Raw genomic sequence first — 21,457 nt, 5'->3', positions numbered from 1 at the left:
ATCTAAGAGAAGACACATTCGGCTAGAACTTCTCTCTCGTATACGTTCTTTATTTATCTTTGATTTTGGTTAATCCCCCAAAAGGGCATGTCACTATGCCATTTCATTACTAAATAACATCAATGCCCACACGGTTTTGATGTGGAGTGTTGTGGCCCAGTGGATTAGTCTTCTGACTTTGCAACAGAGGGTCGTGGGTTCGAATCCCAGCCATGGCGTAATTTCCTTCAGCAAGAAATTCATCCATATTGTGCTGCACTCAACCCAGGTGAGGTGAATGGGTACCTGGCAGGAATTTATTTCTTGAAATGCCACCGCGCTGTAAAAGGCTGCGGGGCTAAAGCCAGGGTAATAATATATCCAAGTCCTTTGGAAGCGCAGAGGGACGTTATGACATAATGTGATATGCGCTAAACTAAAAATGTGTTTTATTGGGGGAAAAAAAAAATCGAATTTAAATCGATCGGATGCCCGAACAAAAGAGCGTATAATCGTATTTTTTTTTATTTATATAAAAAAACCGTTTGAGCATTTGCTTTACTATTTAGTCATTGGATATTAGGAAGCTACTGACAAAGATCCTGAAATTTTCAGCTTATTCCTTGTTTTGAGAGGGTGTTTTAAATAAACATGACAAAAAGACAAAAAAATACGTAAATATTATATTTTGATCGGCACCCGATCGAAATAAATTTGAGTCTGGGGCGGATCCAGGATTTTTTTGAAAGGGGGGCACATTTTCACGAAAAATTTGACAAACACAAAAAAAAGGGGGGGGTAACCAAAAATTACCAAAATTAAGGGTTTTGGGTTTACGAAAAATGTTGACAAAAAGCCGAAAAGGGGGCGGCACGCTTCTGTTTTAACAACATTTTACATCACAAATTTTAATTGTGCCTCTCAAGGGGGGCACGGGCCGGCTGTGCACCCCCCCCCCCTGGATCCGCCAGTGAATTGAGTTGTCCGAAAACCACATTTATAGTTTACATCCTTCACATCACAACCGTTTTGGGGCACATACTGTACATTGATAAAGTCTAATGTGATTGGGGACAAGAATTCTCTTTTTTTTTATCTAGAGGGTTTTTAAGAAAGATTTTTTAAGAAATACAAATTTATGCCTCTTTGACATGTTTTTGCATGTAATCATTTTATAGTTGATTTTCATAGATGGATTTTAAATAGGTGGAATATTCAAAGTTCGATTATGATAACGTGATGTCAACCATTCGAATGATACGATTATGACGTCATAAATTCTCGGCGAGCTACAAAATAAGGTGCACAAACCAAAGACCTTATAATATATTACTAGACCGAAAGCTGCGTGCGCGTTCAGCACAAAACAAATGAGATTAGGCTCCGCCTACCGCGATCATTTGAAGACAAAAATAAGCCCTCATTGACATTCATGAGCATGAAGATATTCATAATCCGGCCTTTTCATTGGCTAAGAGCGTCATTAATACGCGATTTCCCCGATTCTTTGTCATCGATACTAGTGGTATCGTGTTACAGAAATAATTATTCATTTGACCTCATTACGTCATCTAATTTATTCATTCTGAAACTTTTCTTTCCACACACAAAATGGACCTACGAACACTCCGGTGAGTACGCATAAATTGATATAACCACATGAATTCAGTGGACTATTTACGCATTTCACACTGTATTTTGTGATCTTAGGTTATTTCTTTAACAAATTAGAGAGTTTGCTATAATTCTTCTGTTAAAGGAAAGCAGAATTTGGTCTTTGAAATTGAAGTTAGATTGTCATCGTCGCCCAGTGCAGCCTGTATGTTGCTTGCAGTGTATTTTGTACGGGCTCCTACTAGCCGGCTGGGAATCGAGAGATAATCGGGCTGGTTTGGTTCACCTCCAACAAGGACCAACCCACGATTGATTAAAACAAGAAGAATGAGGCTTCTTTTTGTACACTGTAACGTTAGATCTATAGAGGGAGATCTGCATCTATCTTCAGTAGATCGAGACTCAGTCAGGAATAAACAGTAAAGCGGAATGTGGATGAAGATACGCCTGTCATTGTTCAGTCCTCACTTTGTTTCAGATATCATTATCAAATTTATGTTGCATAACTTCAGGCTTCTGCATTTAGCCCCCACCCATTTTAACTCTTATTGTTATTCATAAATATATAGACTCGGTCTTAGAAATAACATGCTGCTCTGCATGTTTGTCTTATTATCAATAGATCTATGACCTAGATATTCTTAATCCTAGGCCCTACTTACTTTACTTAGATCTAGGCCTAGGCTACTTTACTTTTAATTATTCATCGATGCTATCAAGTATCAAGAGCTAGGCCTACCTAATTAAAATCTAGTCTAACTTATACTTTCCCAACCCTCGATACTTACCCCCAGGGCTTATGATCTAGGTCTGTAATTTAGGCCTAGATCTAGGTCTGGGCCTAAACGACTCCATTTAGTATTTACATGTACGAGTATGAGTATGACTGTCAGTGGACCAAGGAGTCGGACTAGATCATCTAGATCTACTCTCGGTCAATAATGGCAGTGAAGTCTTAGCCAGGAATAGAAGTCAAAGTCAGACATCAATAATTTCTAAACCGATATAGGGTTTAGAACCGAAGCTTTACATTCTACTAGGTCTAGATAGATCGAGAGTCCATTGTTAGGCTAGATCTAGACCTAATTTAGATACATGAATGCTGTCGCACAGCACTGAGTCTCGTTGGACTAGATCTATACTTTCTTACAAATAGATCTAGACCTAGTGCATGAGATTATGAAATTATGTTAAAATCTAATGAAATGAGATTTGGAAATAAAAAGATCCATTTTTTTTTTTTTTTTTTTTTTGGGGGGGGGGGGCAGACATGTGAAAAAATTTAGAGAAACCTAAAATGCAGAAAGCGAGGGCCAGAAGTGACCAATATTACCTAGGGCCGTTTTGTGCATTTTCTAACGTAAAATTGAAGGATGTCAAGTAATTCTCTTTTTGATGAAGGTTTTCACATTTCAGCTCTTACCCAAACCCCTCCCCCTATACATACGGCCATGAAAAAGATCACTTCTTATTATTGTTCTCTCTCTTCTTTCACAAACAGGTTGAGTTTGAAGAACAAGAAAAAACAGTAGAGGTCTACCTATATGGTTCAAGATGATGATCATATAAGTGCATGCATCATTTTGCAGATTCTCATCCAGGTATAAAACTTAAACTAACCCATACAAAATTACAGATACATTACATGCATTGAATGTTAACCATGTTTACATTAAATAAAAATAATCTGAGCCACAAAGAGGTAGGATCTGTAATGAATATACACTTCTTAAATATACAGCCTAAGGCTCTCGAGTCTAAAATAGAACCAATGCCAAAAGTTATGTACCTTGGGCAAATTTATAAAATAAGGTCATGTCCTTGATCTACTAGTAATTAAATGGCCTTTTTATTTCCTATTTGTTTATAAACAAAGCAATATTTATTTTTCATATTTTACAAAATTCATTTTATGCATTCTTTAGTGTGATATTCATATTTCATATTTGTAGATTTACGATTTTTAAAAATCTTGTTATTTTACATTTTGTCCAATAGGATGATGCAGTTTTACAATTTCCATGGAGGTGATTGATGATAATAAATAATCGGTGAAGTAGGCCTAATAGAACAGCGACTAGACCACAAAGAAAAATACAACCTACAGCAGTTATATGAGTGAGTTAATTAGTGAATATTTTTAATAATGGAGGTTGTTCACATTTTTTTGGCAACAAATAGACCTGCCTTTGAAAAACCCATTTCAATTTTGTTTTTAGATTATAGTTAGTGTCGTTTTTAATCATATTTCTGTGCAACAAAACATATCAACTTTAATTTTGACTATTTATATAATTTACATATGTTGATTCATCTTTTCATATTTATGAGAAATCTCTGGCATTTTTTCATACAGTACATGTCGTTATAATGGAGAGTGGTATGTAAACTGCATAGAACAGGTTTAAGTGATATGCTTTATAGAAGTACAAGTTTATAATTAGTAGAAGTAAGATTTCCTGTTATGTGTTGAAGAAACATATATATGTATAGTCTCACTTTTCTTAAAACATTTAAGTTTCATAAATCAGGACAATTTTAATTTAAATTCATTGATTTTCTTTCTCTATTTTTTCAATCTGCAGGACTGGTGTAACAGATGTTTTCATTCAAGAAATCCAACAATTCAACATTGAAGAGTCTGACTTAGGAACCACTTGATGAAGATGGAAAAGGTTTTTATTTCCAAGTCCAATTTTTCACACACAAAAAAATTATTATCACAACCCCAAATTCATGACGTATGAAATTTCTTGTTGATTTTCATTAAAACTGGTTGCAAAAGGAGAAGCTATAAACATACAAATAGGAGCGGCGGAGTGAAGTTGAAAATGGGGGGGGGCATAGGGAAAATGCTGTATTACATGAAATTTTTAAGAAGTTGCGAGCGAGCAAAATTTTGACTTTTTTTTTTTTTTTTTTTTGGGGGGGGGCAAGAGTCATTCAAGCCCCCCTCCATCTGTACGAAACTGCTTATATACCCCACCCATGAATTATTAAACTTAATGCACAAAGGATTTCCTTCATAAGTATATTATCGAAATGAGAATATTGTTTTCTTGTTTCAAAGGGCAATCGTCATGGTGACCATAAAACGGGTCCTTCTCAGGTGAAAGGGGCACAGAACAAGTTCTTTAGGAGCACTTTTCTTGGGTAAAAAGGGGGCAGTGATTCGAGAAAGGGCACTTACAAGAAGGCAAGGGTTAACACATGAAACGGGCCCTCAGATGAAAGGGCACAGAACACGTTCCAGGGGGGGGGGGGCATTTTTCGGTTAAAAAAATTGCATACAAGGAAGAGCACTTGGTAACACCTAAAACAGGTTCTCGTCAGGTGAAAGGGACACAGTACACGTTCGTGAGGGGGCATTTTTCTTGCATAAAAAGGCACTTTTCAGTGCTTCAAGAAGTAGGGGGAACTGTGCCCCCCCCCTCCTCCCCAGGATCGCTGCCCCAGCATACAAAAAAATTATTTTGGTTCAAAGTATTAACATACGCTTAAGAAAAAGGTAAAGCTTAATCCTCTGATAATGTAATATTTTTTATGGCTAATTAATAAAATTCACCACTAACCAGAGAATTCCTTTATGTCTTTCATTTTTGTTCATATAGTATTTGTACAGAGCTAAAATGAAAGGGACTTGGAATTGGCAAAATTGAAAATGAGATGAAGATCGAGAGAGGGAAAGAGTGATGAGAAGTGGGTTGAAAAGAGATGAGAAAGAAATGGAGGGGCACATATGAAGAGATAATTTAGAGGGGGTGGTAAGAGAGCTAGAAAGTGGGAAGTAGGAACAAAAGGGGTGGAAGAGAAATAAGACAAGATTTATGGTAACCAGGAGACAGATAACAAGTGGGAAAAGAAGAAGGAAATATATGAAGAGTTTAGTTGCAAAAGGGGTTAGGACCATTCCGAGAAAAACCATGTTTTTATTCTCACTTATTGCAATATTCTTATGAGAAACTAAATTGTCATGATGTACTACTCTATCATGTGAACAGTGAACATAAAATTGGGTATAAAAGAAATCTACCTGTCTTCAATTTTTTTCTATATACTTTAAAAAAAATATCATTGTGTACCTAACCCCTTTTGCAAGTAAATTGAAGTGAATCCAATCTCTTTTGATTAAAAAAGTGTTTTTTTTGCCACTTCCATTCACGTTTTCATTTGAATTTCAAATTTTCTTTGGTATCATCAGAGTGACTGAAAATTTAGAGGTTTAGAGACAGAAAATAATAAAATATATGAAAAATGGACCTAACCCCTTTTGACAAATGAGTTCTTCAGAAGAGTTTAGTTGCAAAAGGGGTTAGGTCCACTCCAAGAAAATAATTCTTTTTTAATTCTCCCATATTGCAATATTCTTATGCGAAACTGAATTTTCATGATACCCTACCATGAGAACATGAAATTGGGTATAAAAGATATTTACTTGTCTTCATATTTTTTAAGATATTATTTTCCAAAAAAAGTATGTGTGGACCTAACCCCGTTTGCAACTAAACTGAAATGGACCTAACCCCTTTTGAAAAAAGGTGATTTTTCTTTGCCATATTAGTTCACTTTTTAATAGGAATTTCAACTTTTCTATGGTATCATCTTATATAGCTACTAAAAATCTTTACATTAAGACATAAGAATCAAGTTTGATGAAAAATGGACCTAACCCCTTTTGAAAATGAGCTCTACATATGTAGGAGAAAGGCGGCACAAAAGAATTTTGAGTGGGAAAATGATTAAATGGAAAAAAAATTAGAGTAAGAAATGCTGGAGAATAAAGGGGACAGGAAACGTATTAAACATGATAAATTGGGGCCCGTTTCATCACGAGTTACAAGTATGGTAATTACGATTTAGGGATGGCAAAAGCACTAGAGTAGAGACCTCTTTACCTAATCACGACTCGATCTACCCTTTTCATCTTCCCTTTTGGAATTAGCAAAGGCCTATAAGACGCAATACAAACAATGATTTGTTTATAAGTGATATCGCTTGTGATATCGATACTTTATAGAGCGCAACGTATCGTCTCAGATTTGCGCTTGCTTGATTCGCTGAATCCTTCGCGTCACGAGCGCGTAACAAAATGAATACATTAATTAATTTGCCAAGTTGACCTTTGTCATTGCGCTGATGTGCGTATTGTCTAATACACGTACAAAACCACAGTTGACGTGGGAGCATCGTACGAAATTAATATTAATGAGGGCTTATTTTAGCTTCTAATGGATTAAACAAAATGGCGGTAGCTTCGGGGGCTTGGCACAAACGTAATCTGACGCGCAACTAAAGCATTGTTTCGTCATGAGGAAAGCGCGCACAGCAACATGCCCATTGGCAACATAAAACAGTATCAGTATCATTATTATCATTGGCGCTTTTCAATCTAGTTGAAACGTTCGTGATCTCCTAGCCTTGTTTAGGAAATTCGAAATCATTCCAGTCGGAATTGACTTGTAATTTGGAGGAAGATTACAAGGATTTTGTACACCGTTGACGAAAATGAACACCTTGGTGAGTTAACAACAAATTTTCACATCTTCGGGTGTAGGAGAAGGGTGGGGGGGGGGGGGGGTGAGGGCTCGTGGTGGAGATACGTAGGCATATATTGTTTTTAACTCAATGTAATTATATTAAGGCTGGTCAGAAGGAACATTCTCAAAATGAGATTAAATAACAAAAAAAGGAAACGGTTTAAGAATAGTATCTTGGTAACTTCCAGAAGAGAAAATAGACGATAAGAATTATTAGATGACTTAAAGTTAAGACCCCCCCAAAAAAAAACCAACCAACAAACAAGCAAACCCCAAAAAGAAAACAAGGATGGAAAATTGAGAAACAAACAAGCATGAATTTAAGAGAGTTCACAGATTATAGTAAGGCCTAATATAGAAATAATAAACATAATTGTGATAACAATGACGTACGAAATCATATTGATAATAATACAAGATGATTATTAATTTTTATCAAGAATAAGGATAAATATTATTCGTAGATTGAAGTTGCAGTGACGAAATATAACAAAAGTATTAACACGAGATAACATATAGCAGAACAAGAATGAGTTCAAACAATGCCCGATATCTTGTGTGTTATAGCTTGTTCATCGATCGCACGCTCGATCTCCGAACGGTCTGACGACAACCAGTTCAACCATCATCGACAACACGGGCCCGACTTCCACGTGTGGTCCTGCTTGGCGATGGAGGCTCCCCAAACTCCACATCGCTTCTGTCTTCCGCTCTCTATACTTCAGAATTTGTGGACGCACACCCGTGACAATCATCAAACCAAGTGGTCAAGACAGTGAGGTCAGCACTGCAGAGAGATCACAAACTCGCAGGAGCAACAGGGTAGAGCCACTGAGGCCGACTGCTTTCTCAGCCAGCGGAACGTGCCAACAGTCATCTACCGACAACAAGAGCTCACCAGTGCCACCGGGTTCCTTGATGAGTGGGATTCGTAATACCAGCATGCCCAGTCGTTTGTCCATCCCTGGTGCGGTGGGTGAGAGTGAAGTCTACAATATCGATGGATCTGTCACAAGTGAATCAGCCTGTGAAACTTTGATCTACCCAACACCAGTAGAAGGGAATCTTGACAGTGACCATGGTGATAGAACCACTGTTGATCTTGGCACAAAGGCCGAACTCATGGATTCCATGCCTGACAATGAATCGACCAGAAACTTGAACAATGAAAGAGACATTGAATGTGGCGATTCGCAGTCAGAAGACATAGTTCAACATGCAGTGGACGTCCTTGCCATTGCTCATTCGCCCCCAACGTCACCAAGTAGTGAAACCGGAAGCGATGTTAACATCAGCTGCCCAGACAATGACTCGGATATGGATGAGGGAGAGCAGCCAAGGCCCTTCTCGAGAATGGGAAGGGAATGCTGGGAAGGTCGAGAGCCAGTGACTCCTTCCCCAGTTGAAGAAGTTACAGAGGATGTTGGCTTCGGATCATCTGTGGACTTTAGCAAGCCTGATGATACCGAGGCAATAACCTCATGGGTCAAGAATGAGGAAGTGGTGGATGATTCTGGACTTGAGGAAGAGCTGGATTATTATGAGGATCACACCGAAGACGGCGATGACTACCTCGACATGGACAAGGTCTTGAGGAAATGCCCACCAACAGAGGTCCTCCAGAATCTGAGAGACATGGTCCAGCTCTCAAAGAATACCACCAGTCAACTTGAGAAGGCTCTTCGACGAGCAGCTCGTATCTCCTGTGGTCCTTTCCCTCGGCTTCCTGGTTCGGGTTTCAACAAATCTGAGGTTATCGACCTCAAGTGCGGAAGACTTCTTGGAGAAACAGAAGACTTCCTGGGAGAAATGAACAAGAACTTCCTGACCTTCTACACCGTCATGGAGCAGATGGACAAGGTTAGTGTCCAGCAAGACAGTTTCTTCTCCTCCATCATGGTACAAAGAGGACCTCGCGACTGGCGCAGAGGTCATGCCGCCATCCTTCGGAAGATGGACAAACTTTGGAGCAGAGATTATCCCAAAGTAATCACCAGGAAGCTGAAGGGTAGAATCCAGGAAACCATCTACGAGGAGGATGGAGAATGAGGACACTACAGCATTGATCCAGTGTTGAACATTATAAATGCTCACTGGTTGTGCTACAACTAAACTTGAGCTCTGATCGACTTCATCAGAGGTGGTGCTGTGTTCGGAAGGAGAGTGGACAATCCCTGCCACCACCATGATCCAAGATATCAGCCCAAGGTGATCAGCATGCAAGAAGGTCGGGGGAAGCATCCAGAATACTACGACAGCATTTCTACAGTGTTGAACATTATAAATGCTCACTGGGAATGCTTCAGACCGATGCAGCAGGTACCACGAAACAACCAGGAAGTACATAGAAAGATGGACAGTCTCTGCATGGAGTAAAGATTACCCTGAGTCCATCAGCATGAAGAAGGTTCAGGCAAAGCATCCAGGACCCTACAACAGCATCGCTACAGTGTCCCTTATGCTTCAGGCCGATGCAATTGGTCTCAGGGAATAATCAGGTAGCACAGAGGAAGATGGACTGTCTCTGGAGCCAAGATTATCCTGAGTCGATCAGCATGAAGTAGGTTCAAGGGAAGCTTCCAGGAAATATCAGCATTGCTATAATGTTGAAAATAACGAATGATCACGGCATGCTTCAGACCATTGCAACAGAACCCAAGAAACAATCCAGCTTTCAATCAGGAAGTCTCGAGAGCAGAGATTATCAGGGTGATTGATATGTAGGAAGCAAACCAGAAGTGTTCAGAAAACACTGCCAATTTTGGATAATAAAAAGTTGAACCACTGGCAAAGAAGCAACGTGTCATGAAAGACAATCTGAAGGCATTTATGACCTATGAAATAAAACATGAAAGACATTATTTTGCTGGTTTGTGATGCATTGAAAATAGATCAAAGGAATGCAACTCTTCATGACTACATCCAATGCAAACCTAAACTTCTGCGTCATCCAACGCAAATCTAAACTTCTTGCCACATCCAAAGCAAACCAAAACTTTCTGCGACATCCAATTCAATTGTCTTCTTGCCCACATTCAATGCAAACCTTAACTTAAGGAAAATAGAAGACAAGTATGCTACTTCTTCAAAATGAACTATGAACAATATCTATAGTAAATTTATGAGGGCTATTTCAAGGGTCATTATATTCATGGATATGGTGTAAGTGCATTAAATTTGTAATACAGATTACTGATTGTGTCTTTAATTTTATTATATTTGCCAAGTATTGTGAATGAAAATAGTAAGTTTTCTTTGTAACAATTTATTACCTCAATATCATGTGATTATTTTTACCGCTCGATATATCTTTTTTTTTAATAAGATAAGGGTCATTTTCACCAAATGTAATGAAACTGCTCTACTCCTCTTTTAACTAGGTTCCTAGTTAAAGAAACATCTCTCAATTTGAATCAAATATATGGGCATGGCTGTACACAGTATGGGGCAGGGGGCCAGAAATTTTTAAAATTCACATTTATTTTTTACTGAGAATTTTCATAAAAATCACCAAGTGTGCATGAAATCCTTCAATTTCACTTTAGAAAATGCAAAAGCGCCCCCGTGTCAAGCTCGGTCGCTAATTCGCTTTAGGGTGTCTTCAAAATGTTGCCCTCCCCCCTCACTGAAACAAATTTCTCAAAATCTCCGGAAAATGAATCAAATGAGAGAACATGTAATTAAAAAATTTAACCCCTTTGGAAAAAAATTAAGTGGGTGACCTTATGCCTCACAATTTGAACTAATATAATCATTTTTTAAAGCACACACACAAAAAAAAATTTGAGGAAAAATTAACTCTTTTTCGTCAAACCAGATAATCAGTTACTTGATTGCAAAACAACCAATAAAGGGTTATCAATAACAGCAGAAAAGATATAGAAAATACATCAAAGAGTAAGAGAGCTCTTCAATTTAAAAAGATATGAATTCATGACATCATATGTCAGCATTATATCATGTGAAATTACATAAATTCCCATTTCCCATTCAATATGGGCAGTAGTGTTATGAGCCAAAACTTCGATTGGGCCCAGAAGTGGCACATGGGGCAAAATTTGTAAAAGCTGCTAGCGAGTTAAGCAAGCGAGCAACATTTTGAACTTTTCAATGCAGAAAGCTAATTTTGTAATAGATTTGGACATAATACTCAGAAAAGAATGTTATTTCTTTCTGATTCTCCTTTCTTTTTTTTTTGGTCCCAAGACCCTACCCCCCTTACACATGTGAATATGTGCCATGTTTACTTACATATTCGAATTCTACGCATTTTCTCAAACAAAGGTTGTTCCTGGCAACCCAATAGCTTGTTAGAACCTTGCTTCACATAGCATCAACAAATGCAGTTTGTTTATTACTAACTGGTGGAAGAAATACCTTCTTACTCTGTTCCAAGGAATTAAATAAGCATAAAATGTAAATTACTTAGTAAACAGGTGTATTCAAGGCATGGACCTGTTTCACAAAAACTTACAATTATGATAACTTTGCAATTATGTTAAGTACCATGATTGTGATTGGTTGAGCCATGTTAACTAGTCTGCAGGCACAGACCCTGATTGAAACTTTGATCAACAAGTGGGTCTTCACACAAGACTAGCATACACAATATTAACTGGGCGTTGTGGCGTGCGCCTGTAATCCAAGCTGTGGGGAAGTTACAAATTGATGCAGAGGTTCGAGCCCTGGTCACGTCTTTCGGATGGTGACGTTAAAGGTCGGTCCCAGACGTAAATAATCATATCTGATTGATACACATCTGACAAAACTCAAATACACACACACACACACAGCTATTTGAGTGAGAGGGCCTTCGCAACACAAGCCATCGTAGGCTGCGTATTCAGACTACTAACTCGAGTGAAGGGTTTGCACAGGAGACTACTATGTAATCATGGTAGTTGCCATAGTGACAGTGTTACCGTAATTGTAAGTCATTCATGAAATGGGGCCCATGACCAAAACCTAAAATTAAGAACTTTCCAACACGTTATACAAACAAATAGGACCAATGTGTTTGTTTACGTTTCATATTTTATTTTCAATAAAATTTTATCCATACTCGTGACAAGTATCAACAGATGAATACAGGTAAATACAAACTGGTTCAGATTCTTGTACATCAACGAATCTGGACAAAATATGATTTTCTTTAAATAGAAATGAGGAGCATAAAATATATCTTGGTGGTAATACTAATATCCTGTCATGCAATCATAGAGTACAAATGGCAACTTTTATTCAACAATTTGAAGAACAAATCTTTCTTTCTTTTTTTTTCAATTCTAATTTAACTTTGCTCATAGAAAGTTTAATAATTGTCCCTCCTGGTGCTCATGTAAACGATGTTATGAGTACACAACAATTGTTTTAATACAATATCACCAGAAGGGAAAAATATGGATTATTGATGCTAATCAGTTAAACTGAATATACCTGAGCAAATTTGAATGTTCTTTTCATACATCTATGTATGACAATAAACGAATTATTTTCCCTTTATTTTTCAAAACAAGATTTAGCTTTGCAGTATGTGTTTTTAAAAAGTATTGAAATCATGGCCATATGCAGCGGGGGGGGGGGCAACTTTGAAAACTTGAAATTTTCTGATTTTTCATAAAATGTACCATAAGTAAGAATGACATCCTTCAGTTTCACTTCACTTTATGCAAAAGTGCCCAAATTACCTCGTTTTCGAAAAAAAAATTATATGTCTTGCCACCCAAGCAAACAATTTCTGCATACGGCCATGATTGACATTTCATATCCCAATTGCATAAATTATATATATGGATAACAACCAAGTTTATGGCACAAAAAAAATCATTTTTTTCATGCAACAAACAAGCTTGAATTGTTTTCATATTGCAAAGAACAAAACTTGACACTAGTAGATTTTGCATCTTCCGTTTTTCTACTAAAGACAAGATATTCGGGTTGCTTATATACTGCAGTTGCATATTATGGACAAGCCATTCTTGGTTATGTTTGATATACTCAGTTACTGGTAAATCAATTTTTTATTTCTTTTAATTTGAGTTGAATTGAACCCACTTCCATCAAAAATTTGAAATTTATTCAATCCTTGGAAGAAATATGTATGTATATCAAAGCATTCAATATTTAACAGGTTATGGGGTGGTAGTGCACGATTCATCTAAAACCCCAAATAATAATTCCATTTGCCAAAATAACCTGTTTACTATTAAGCATAAAAGTAAAGTGATACATCGACTGGATTTTAAAAAATACCTTTGGCAACATTCTCACTAAAACAAAATCATTATCTAGTAAGACCTGTGAATAATTTGGCAACATTTCTGCCAATCATATATATGCCTGACAGTTAAAAATGAGATCATCATTAAGACACCTTCAAATGGAAGCACCAAATTAATTAATTGAAAGGTTGTCTAGAAAGAGTACACGCTAAGAATGAGTTCTTTAATAAAACAACATTAAAAAAAACTGAGCTGCAAAATTCGGAAGGCACTCAATTTGGCAATTTTTAGATAAAAGGCACAAAACTAAGTCATATTTTTCGATGAGTCTGGAAACAATTCATTCATTTTTGTGATTCTGTTTTACTTCAGAAGTTGAAATGGTATATTGCTTGTGGCAAAATTGTATTTTGCTGAATAACTTTTTTCAAATACCCCCAAAATTAAAAAATCCATTTCATGATTTTGGCTCTGTTCCCTCTACATTAAAAAAAATAATAAAACAAAATACAATCGTAACTGCAGAGTGAGTTCAGTGTGGCACTTGTTGCAACATATATAGTAATATCAATCTCTTCGTCATGACATTGACATTACATAAACTTGCAATTATCAAAGGGCACGATCGTGACAAATTCCTGAAAATCTGGATACGAATTATCAATAATTCACATAAATACAAAAAAAAAGTTATATCCCAAAAACACATCGTTGAAAATTTACTTACAAAAAACAAATTAGTTATATCTTTTGAAAACTTCACCATCAATGATATTTTGAATTCGGTAATACTGAATACCCTTATGCTAATGGGTGTTGTACCAAAATCACGTAGAATTGACAGCCTAAAGTTAAGATAAAAAATAAATGTTCTCACTGAGATATCAGAAATGCATTCAAACATATCAAATAATAATTAGAGTAAAGCAAAATAACGACATAATTTCCTGAGGTTTTGGCACAAATTAAGGTGTACACTACTAGAACACATCATGTCCTCTTAGTAAATTTAAAGATAGTTGCCTCTTTTGAACATAAGCTAGGACCCATAAAATATAACATATCATTCAGAAGACATTTATACATTATCAGCATACATTCATGCAGGGTTATCTGTCACACTCCCCCACACACACACACACCCACATGCACATCTTCACACGCTCAGTCACATCTCTCTCTGTGAATGTATACATAAAAATAAACAAACATAATAATATATATATATATATACCATGCCTGAAATGATGATTTATGCTAATCCCATACATGCCACAAACATGTAAATGTACCTTTTTTTTTACAGAATTTGAGACCCCCAAGCAAAATAAAATAACGCTTTTTGGAAGAAATTTCCAAATAATGAATTAAATTTTAAAGAATGTAAGTTTGGCAGTGAACATTCTTTGAAAGAGACTCGATGGAATTCTCGACCAAAAGCAATGAAAAATCCAGCCACCCTTTCACATTCTTTTGTTTTAGTGTATGGGAAGACATTCCAGCACTTTTTGTATTTCTTTTCTGAATCAAGACCTGAGAGCTCCTTTACAGATGTATTTAGGTGGAATTCAAGTCATTTGAATGGTTGAAAAAACATGGGGATTAATAAGATCTTCCCTTGACCTTACAGTGTCCTACATTAGATTTTTTCCCCAAGAGAACGATATCCTTAAGGTCTTGCGAGAAACGATTTGCAATCAATGGAAAATGTTCCGTTACAATTTTACGATTAATAAATCAATTTAGCTATCAATCATAAATTTACAATCAATACAAGAGATATGAATGATTTAGGGACCGAAAATAGACTTCCGAATGGATCGCAGTTTCTTGCAACGCCCCGTTGGATTTCACCTCGCACGCCACCAGAAACATCCTTGACACAATCAACTTCCTAGAAAATGGTACCACCTTCTCGTTATTTTACCTTTCCGAAAGTTCACTCCGACCCAATATCTGAGTCGGTCATGGCGTTCACTTATAAGATGGAGGTCCACAGGCCAGGAGTCCCCACTTCCAGATCCAATAAAATATATATTATCTTAACTTTTATAGTGAATACGCTACCAGTGTAATGGGTGTTGCGAATTACCCAGGGAAGGAAACGTTTCAGCACAAATGATACATACTGCATTTTACAATCCACATAATGAAGTAATGAAGTAACTTTTTTCACTCCCCCCGCCCCTCCCCCGACAGTGCCTGATGCTAAGGCCGAAGAATATCTTTGATGGGATGAGTTTGCAGTTCTCCATCGATTTAACTTTATCAATATTTCCTTTTTCTATTCATAACTCTTAGATCAGCAACTAATACCCCATCCCGCATGTAACTTGACGATAGTAACCCTGAAAAAGAAATTTAACCCCATTTAATGATAATAACAATATCAAGCGCTTTTTCAAAAAGTTACAAAGCGCTAATTCCCAACCCCAGTTTAGTTGCACTTGTAAGTCATCTACTACGACATAAAAGAGCATATTTTGGCACATGAATATAACACTATACATGTATATACAAACACTCTTCTAAAAGAGAATACAATGAAAAAAAAAAGAGGTCTATAAAGGAAAAATTGGCAGTTTTGTGTTCCTGTTCATCAACAAAATATCAAGCATAATTGTACAGTTACTATACTCAAAAGCATATACATGGTAAAAAAAAAATCATCTGTTTTGTATAAATACAACATATCCTTATACATAAAATAATCACATTATATAAAATATTTAGCGAGGTACATGGTTCGTTATCGTATCAATTACTGTAAAATACTGGCACTGTATACAAAGATTGTATAATAATGACATCAAAAATATCTTCAGCATGAGGGGTATGTACAAGATTTATTCTGCATAAAACATCTTTTATACAAACATGAAATAAGACAAGAATATGATGAGTGCAACGGTGAATACAAAACCTAAATAAATCATACAACTGATTCGCATTGTTTCCGTTATCACTCCAAATACCATATATAAATAAATAATAGATAACTCTTTCAGGCCTTTGTACTATATCTTTGATTATAATACAGTTAACCCGTTGACTCCTGAAGTCAGTACTTCCCACAGGCTTTGTCCAGGGACGACTCGGTCACGGCAGGCAACGGGTCGAGTCGTGTTCCGATTTCCTTTGAATCGAAGGTTAGCACCACTAGTACATGTCTTTAGTCTGTTATTCTCCCTCACAATCGCAAAAGATAAATTTGGAGAGATAGTTTACAAATCTTTTTTTATGATAGTCAAATCCACAATCCCACCACCTTGTCGAGAAGGAGATACAAAGAGCAGGGACTCGGGCATTCAATCCACAAAGTCGAAAAAAGGAAAACAGCTGCTTGATTCGATTGCAGGTTGTCACAATGGCTTGGTAGAGTTTGGTAGCTCCCGATCTGTAAAATGGCATCAAGAAGAAAGAATTGAACGTTTGACAGGCGATACTCGACAAATAGGCAACACATCTCATTTAATCTTTATATTATTGCTATGACGTCATGCAAATGATATCCATGATCTTAAGGACACCAAAACTGTGATCTACAATATTGAGGATCAGCGTGAAACATCCTCAAACATAAATTGCTCTCACCTTAAGTACTTTCAAATCTAAGCTGAGCATGAAAAAATATATAAAGATTCAACAAGGAAAAATTGATAAATTAAAATCATTCAGTTCATGAGAGCTGTTCCTTTATCATAAAATCTATTGCGTTATTTGGATAAATGAATAAAGTAAAACTCCCAAGTAAGATCTCACGTCATACTACAAAATGTAGTTTCCATATGGGTTTAAAAAGTTTAGACATAATAATTATAATAATGATAATAATAATAATAATAATAATAATAATAGGCATTTGTATAGCGCCATCTATCTAGAAACAATCAAGACATAGTGCGAATGCAACAGGAGGGTATTGCAAAGACTCACCATGCTAAACCGTTGAGTCTTGGATCTTATCGCTACCACTATCCTCCGTCTTCTTGGCCCTCTGCTCTTCCTCTCCCGCCTCTATGCATTCCAACTTCACATCCGTCTCCTTGGACTCTGAGAAAACGGTATCCTCACCTCGCCTTCCCCTCCTGGGGTACCTCCGCTCATCGCCGACGGTGCAGGTGTTCCCGTGGACGATCGACACCCTGGCGGTTGCCGTGACCGTGGTCACGTGTCTCGCGAGATGGGGCGAGTCTTTATTTAGCGAGGAGGATGAGGAGGAGGAGGAAGAATTGTTGGTGGAGAAGGGGAACGACTGGCGGGAGTAGTGGGGGTGTTGGTGGTGGTGGTGCGGGTACTGATGGTGAGGATGGTGGTGGTGTTGGTGATGCTGTCGGTGGGGGTACTTGGACGATGTCCGCTGGGGCCGTGTCCTCTGTGAGTTGGGTGAGTTGGAGTGGCCTTTTGTGCGATGTATCATCTATACAATAAAAAGAGGAGAGAAATCGTGAGGTCACAAGGAAAGGAGATTCCTAAGAATGTCCCTGGACATAAATGCTTTCTTTCTTGAGAATGAAACGGAACTTGATGGCCAATGATGGAAATTAAATTGCATCTTTTCGTCTTAAGCCTAATCTCTCTATCATTATCCAGATTAGGATACTCTAACCCTTTTCACAGAATACTCAGTGCTGTCATTAATCATAAATTTGCAATTGAGAATATTTTCCTCTCAAAGTGACCAAAAACCCGACAAATGAGGCATCAAGATATTGATACCCCCCCAAAAAAAATCAAAAAAATTCATGGGTAACTAAGCAGAGTAAAGTCAAATGCCGCTTACCTCGGTTACGAGATGCGGATGATGAACACTGGTTTCCACAACAACCTCCGGTGGATGTATCTCTATGTGCTCTGAGTTGCTACACACGTCTTCCCTGATGACAGCGGCTGGATACGACCCAGCAGGGGGCTCACTGTCCCACCTACAGTGCCTCAACCTCGTAGCCCGCTCGGTGGGGGGAGTAGGGGGCGGGGTAGGGGAAGGAAGCCGATTGGCATTGGCCACTGGTTGAACCTGTATTGCGAATAGAAATGAAAGCAACATGGGTGAGATCATTCGTGGAATTTTTCACAGTTCAATTTGAATCATGGTTTACTTGGTGTGATTTTCGATCCCACCAGTCATATGTTACACAAGCACAGAGAGATTGTTCATAAGGTTGATTTTCACATTTGCTTGCATTGATGATTATGTACGATCACTATTAGCTCTCTAGATATTTATATCACTCATCAATTTGCCAAATTATGATATCAAAGGTGTTGTTCAGTACAAAATTACTCAATAAGTCAAATCTCAATTCAATTACTGGAAGATTGAATTTCATAATTTGAATAGAATAATTTGAATGGAATGAATGTATAATGAATAGAGCTGATATTTTTTCTTCATCTATTTATCACTTTTTTTTTCTTATTTACATCAAGGAGTTACCGGCACTCCTTGTTTACATTTACAACTTGTCTTCTTTTGTTCATTAAGTTGTACATACCAGCTTTGAGTAAAACAAAAAGCTGAGGAAAAAAACCCTTATTTCTCATGATTCCCCAAATGTATCTCCTTAACATGCCAGACATATTGAGGCTTTACATGAATAATGTAAATGACAGGGCATCAATGACCAACTTCATAATATCAGAGTTAATGAAAGCAATAATAAATAAGAAGAAAGCATACACAAAAAGCAGTATTAATCAATCTACAAGCATGAAATACATTCATGATACAATAACCAACAACGTGGTTTTAAGATTCAAAACTGAAAAGGTCTGAACTTTTGGTTTGACTTACCTCACCATGTGGTCCAAACAATGACAAAAGGACTGGTAACAAGACTAATCCATTTAATACCCCCAGGATGATGAGTGCCAGAAAAACGTAAAAGAAGTAGCTGCGAAAATGAGAGACAGAAGGACTGAAATCAGCACATTGTTTCTACCATCATATAATTCACTTACATTCCCATCTATTACATCCATTTCTAAAATTCATTCAACCTAAATATTGCATAATTTTTTCCTGAAACATATGCACGAAGTAAAGTTTAAAAGGGGGCGAATTCCCCCCCCCCCCCTCCATATTCCCCTAGTCCAGATATGCCATCTTATTGAGGTAGACAGGTACATAGATGAATTATAAGCAGAGTAAAATTACTTTGACAAGAACGACATCCCCCCCCCCCTGAAATAGACCCTCCCTAACAAAATGATGTACGGGGGTAACTCCCCGCCCCCCTTTTGAACCTCCCGGACTGTGCATGCTCTCTCCACGTAATAAAATACCAGGCAGCATCAGATTAGGTACAGGAGATCAAAAGAGTGAGAAAGGGAAAGGTCCCGCGGTAAATAGGACAAACATTTCTGACAATTACCGGCCTCTCTAGGTCTCTCTAGGAAAAGACTAGGGAAGCCTTGTGTGTCGGGCCGACCCAAATATGCCAAGACCAATTACCGTCAAAGCATCCCTGCTTTTTTCCATCCCCTTTCCGACCTTCTCCCTGTTGGTATCTTGAGCAGAGTTTCCCCGAAGCTCTAGAAGGCTCGGCTCCCGTTTCCCCCTTTCCTCTATCATGTTGTACAAAACTATGGGGATAGGTTGTTATCATCCGTGCTGGGTGCAATAGCAATTTTCACCCAAATTAAGGGGTGTCGCATTTCTAATAGAAGAAACCGAGATGTGCGGTTTGGACTTGTCTTTGCTTTAGCCCCATTTTCTCTGTCTTTCTTCACTCTCATTTTCAATACGAAGCAAAGGTTGTAGTGATTTGAAGGGTAACATGCCCAACTTTCTACTTTTTTTTTTCATTATCAATTTTGCAACAAATCACCCCAAAACCGACTGCCATATAGAACAATAGAACACACTCCCAGAGCTGCTTGTCTAATAAAAGCAAACAATGTTTTTTTCTGAGACACTGTAACTAATAGCGCCACCTTCTCAAAGGCAAGTTTGAAAGCCATGCCGCTACTCTCTTTAAAAGAAAACCTGTCTAATTAATGAAATAAATTGACAAAATTAAAGACTTGAATTCATAAAGGGTGGCCTTTTCCAACTAATTTCAAAACCCCAATTCTTTCGCTGGTTTGCCTCCGCTAGCTTTGTGGGGACCCTGGACAGCTGTCAAAACATTAGCGACCACCAGTGAGGGTCAGAGGTCAATGGATCAATCTATTACTAAAAAGAGGGGTTTATATCTTGAACAGAGATGGCAATAACACAAGGCTTACACAAGGCATATTTTATATTGAGTTTATGAAGTTAGTTTGCTGTAAACATCGCCTAGCTTTGCAAGATTTGGGAAAGGGTACTGGGAAATTTTCGGTAATTATCTGGTCAGATTTCAAATTCTGCAACAAACTAAAAATATGAGTGCTGCTTTACCATTGAGGATAAACCGTAATCAATTTTAATACATACTTATTTGATTGATTTGATCTAAATGTATTGTATCTTGTTTGTTTTTAGAGAAGTGAAATAATTTGAATTACGAAAGGTTCTTTTTAATTGTAATTGGAGCAAGGGATACTCTTATACTAAATGGTATATTTTCGACTGCTCCACATTAAATGCCCTCTTAATAACTCTTTCTTACCTCACAATGAAGTCAAACTCTGCTCCAGCCAGCATAACAACGCCAAGAAGGGTTGAAACAGCGCCATCTAGCACTGGTGCAAAAGTATGTTCCAAGGCGAATGTGACCCTCCTTTCTCGGTTACCAATGGTTGTCAAAAAGGCCTGTCACGTCAAAGAAATAAAGGAAATATTTTGTAATTATTATATAGGCCTACTCTTGTCTTGAGTAATTAGTGATTGGAGGCTTGTCTTGAGAAATAAGTGATTGGATGGCTAATCTAAACTAACGTGCATAACTGGAGTAGAGCACAGATACCAGACAATAAGTCAATTAATAATTCAGTATTTTTAAAACCTCTGCACCTTACACTTTTCAGATTGCTTGTTTCCGGTTTATCCTATTTATAAACCATACCAATAAAAGACTCCAGACAATAACAAGGGATTCCCTCTTTTCGACACAAATCGATTTATGTTGGAATATGCTGTAACTGAAAATAAACAGCTGAATGTATATAGAGCCTTTCTAG

At 37.4% G+C, this 21,457-nt stretch overlaps 1 protein-coding gene and 1 long non-coding RNA gene across 2 annotated transcripts in view; one reads left to right on the top strand and one right to left on the bottom strand.

Annotated features, from left to right (window-relative positions):
* Positions 1-1,328: 1,328 nt before the first annotated feature.
* On the top strand, positions 1,329-4,421 carry LOC129278966 (uncharacterized). Its single transcript, XR_010295140.1, has 4 exons — positions 1,329-1,610; positions 3,095-3,194; positions 3,592-3,711; positions 4,179-4,421. It is a non-coding gene; the product is annotated as an uncharacterized LOC129278966 (long non-coding RNA).
* Positions 4,422-14,872: 10,451 nt separating this feature from the next.
* LOC129271340 (protein patched homolog 1-like) overlaps positions 14,873-21,457 on the bottom strand; it is a 33,461-nt gene continuing 26,876 nt past the window's right edge. Inside the window, exons 19-23 of the mRNA XM_064106512.1 lie at positions 20,947-21,089; positions 19,146-19,245; positions 18,135-18,368; positions 17,288-17,771; positions 14,873-16,748 (exon numbers count right to left, since the gene is read on the bottom strand). Of these exons, the coding sequence (XP_063962582.1) occupies positions 17,292-17,771; positions 18,135-18,368; positions 19,146-19,245; positions 20,947-21,089 (957 nt within the window). The 3' untranslated portion in view covers positions 14,873-16,748; positions 17,288-17,291. The remainder of the gene's footprint in view (positions 16,749-17,287; positions 17,772-18,134; positions 18,369-19,145; positions 19,246-20,946; positions 21,090-21,457) is intronic.

This window comes from Lytechinus pictus, chromosome 11, assembly GCF_037042905.1.
Source record: "Lytechinus pictus isolate F3 Inbred chromosome 11, Lp3.0, whole genome shotgun sequence".
Lineage (NCBI taxonomy): Eukaryota > Metazoa > Echinodermata > Echinoidea > Temnopleuroida > Toxopneustidae > Lytechinus > Lytechinus pictus.
Note: the sequence above shows the minus strand (reverse complement) of the source record. Positions and strands in the feature narration are given on the sequence as shown.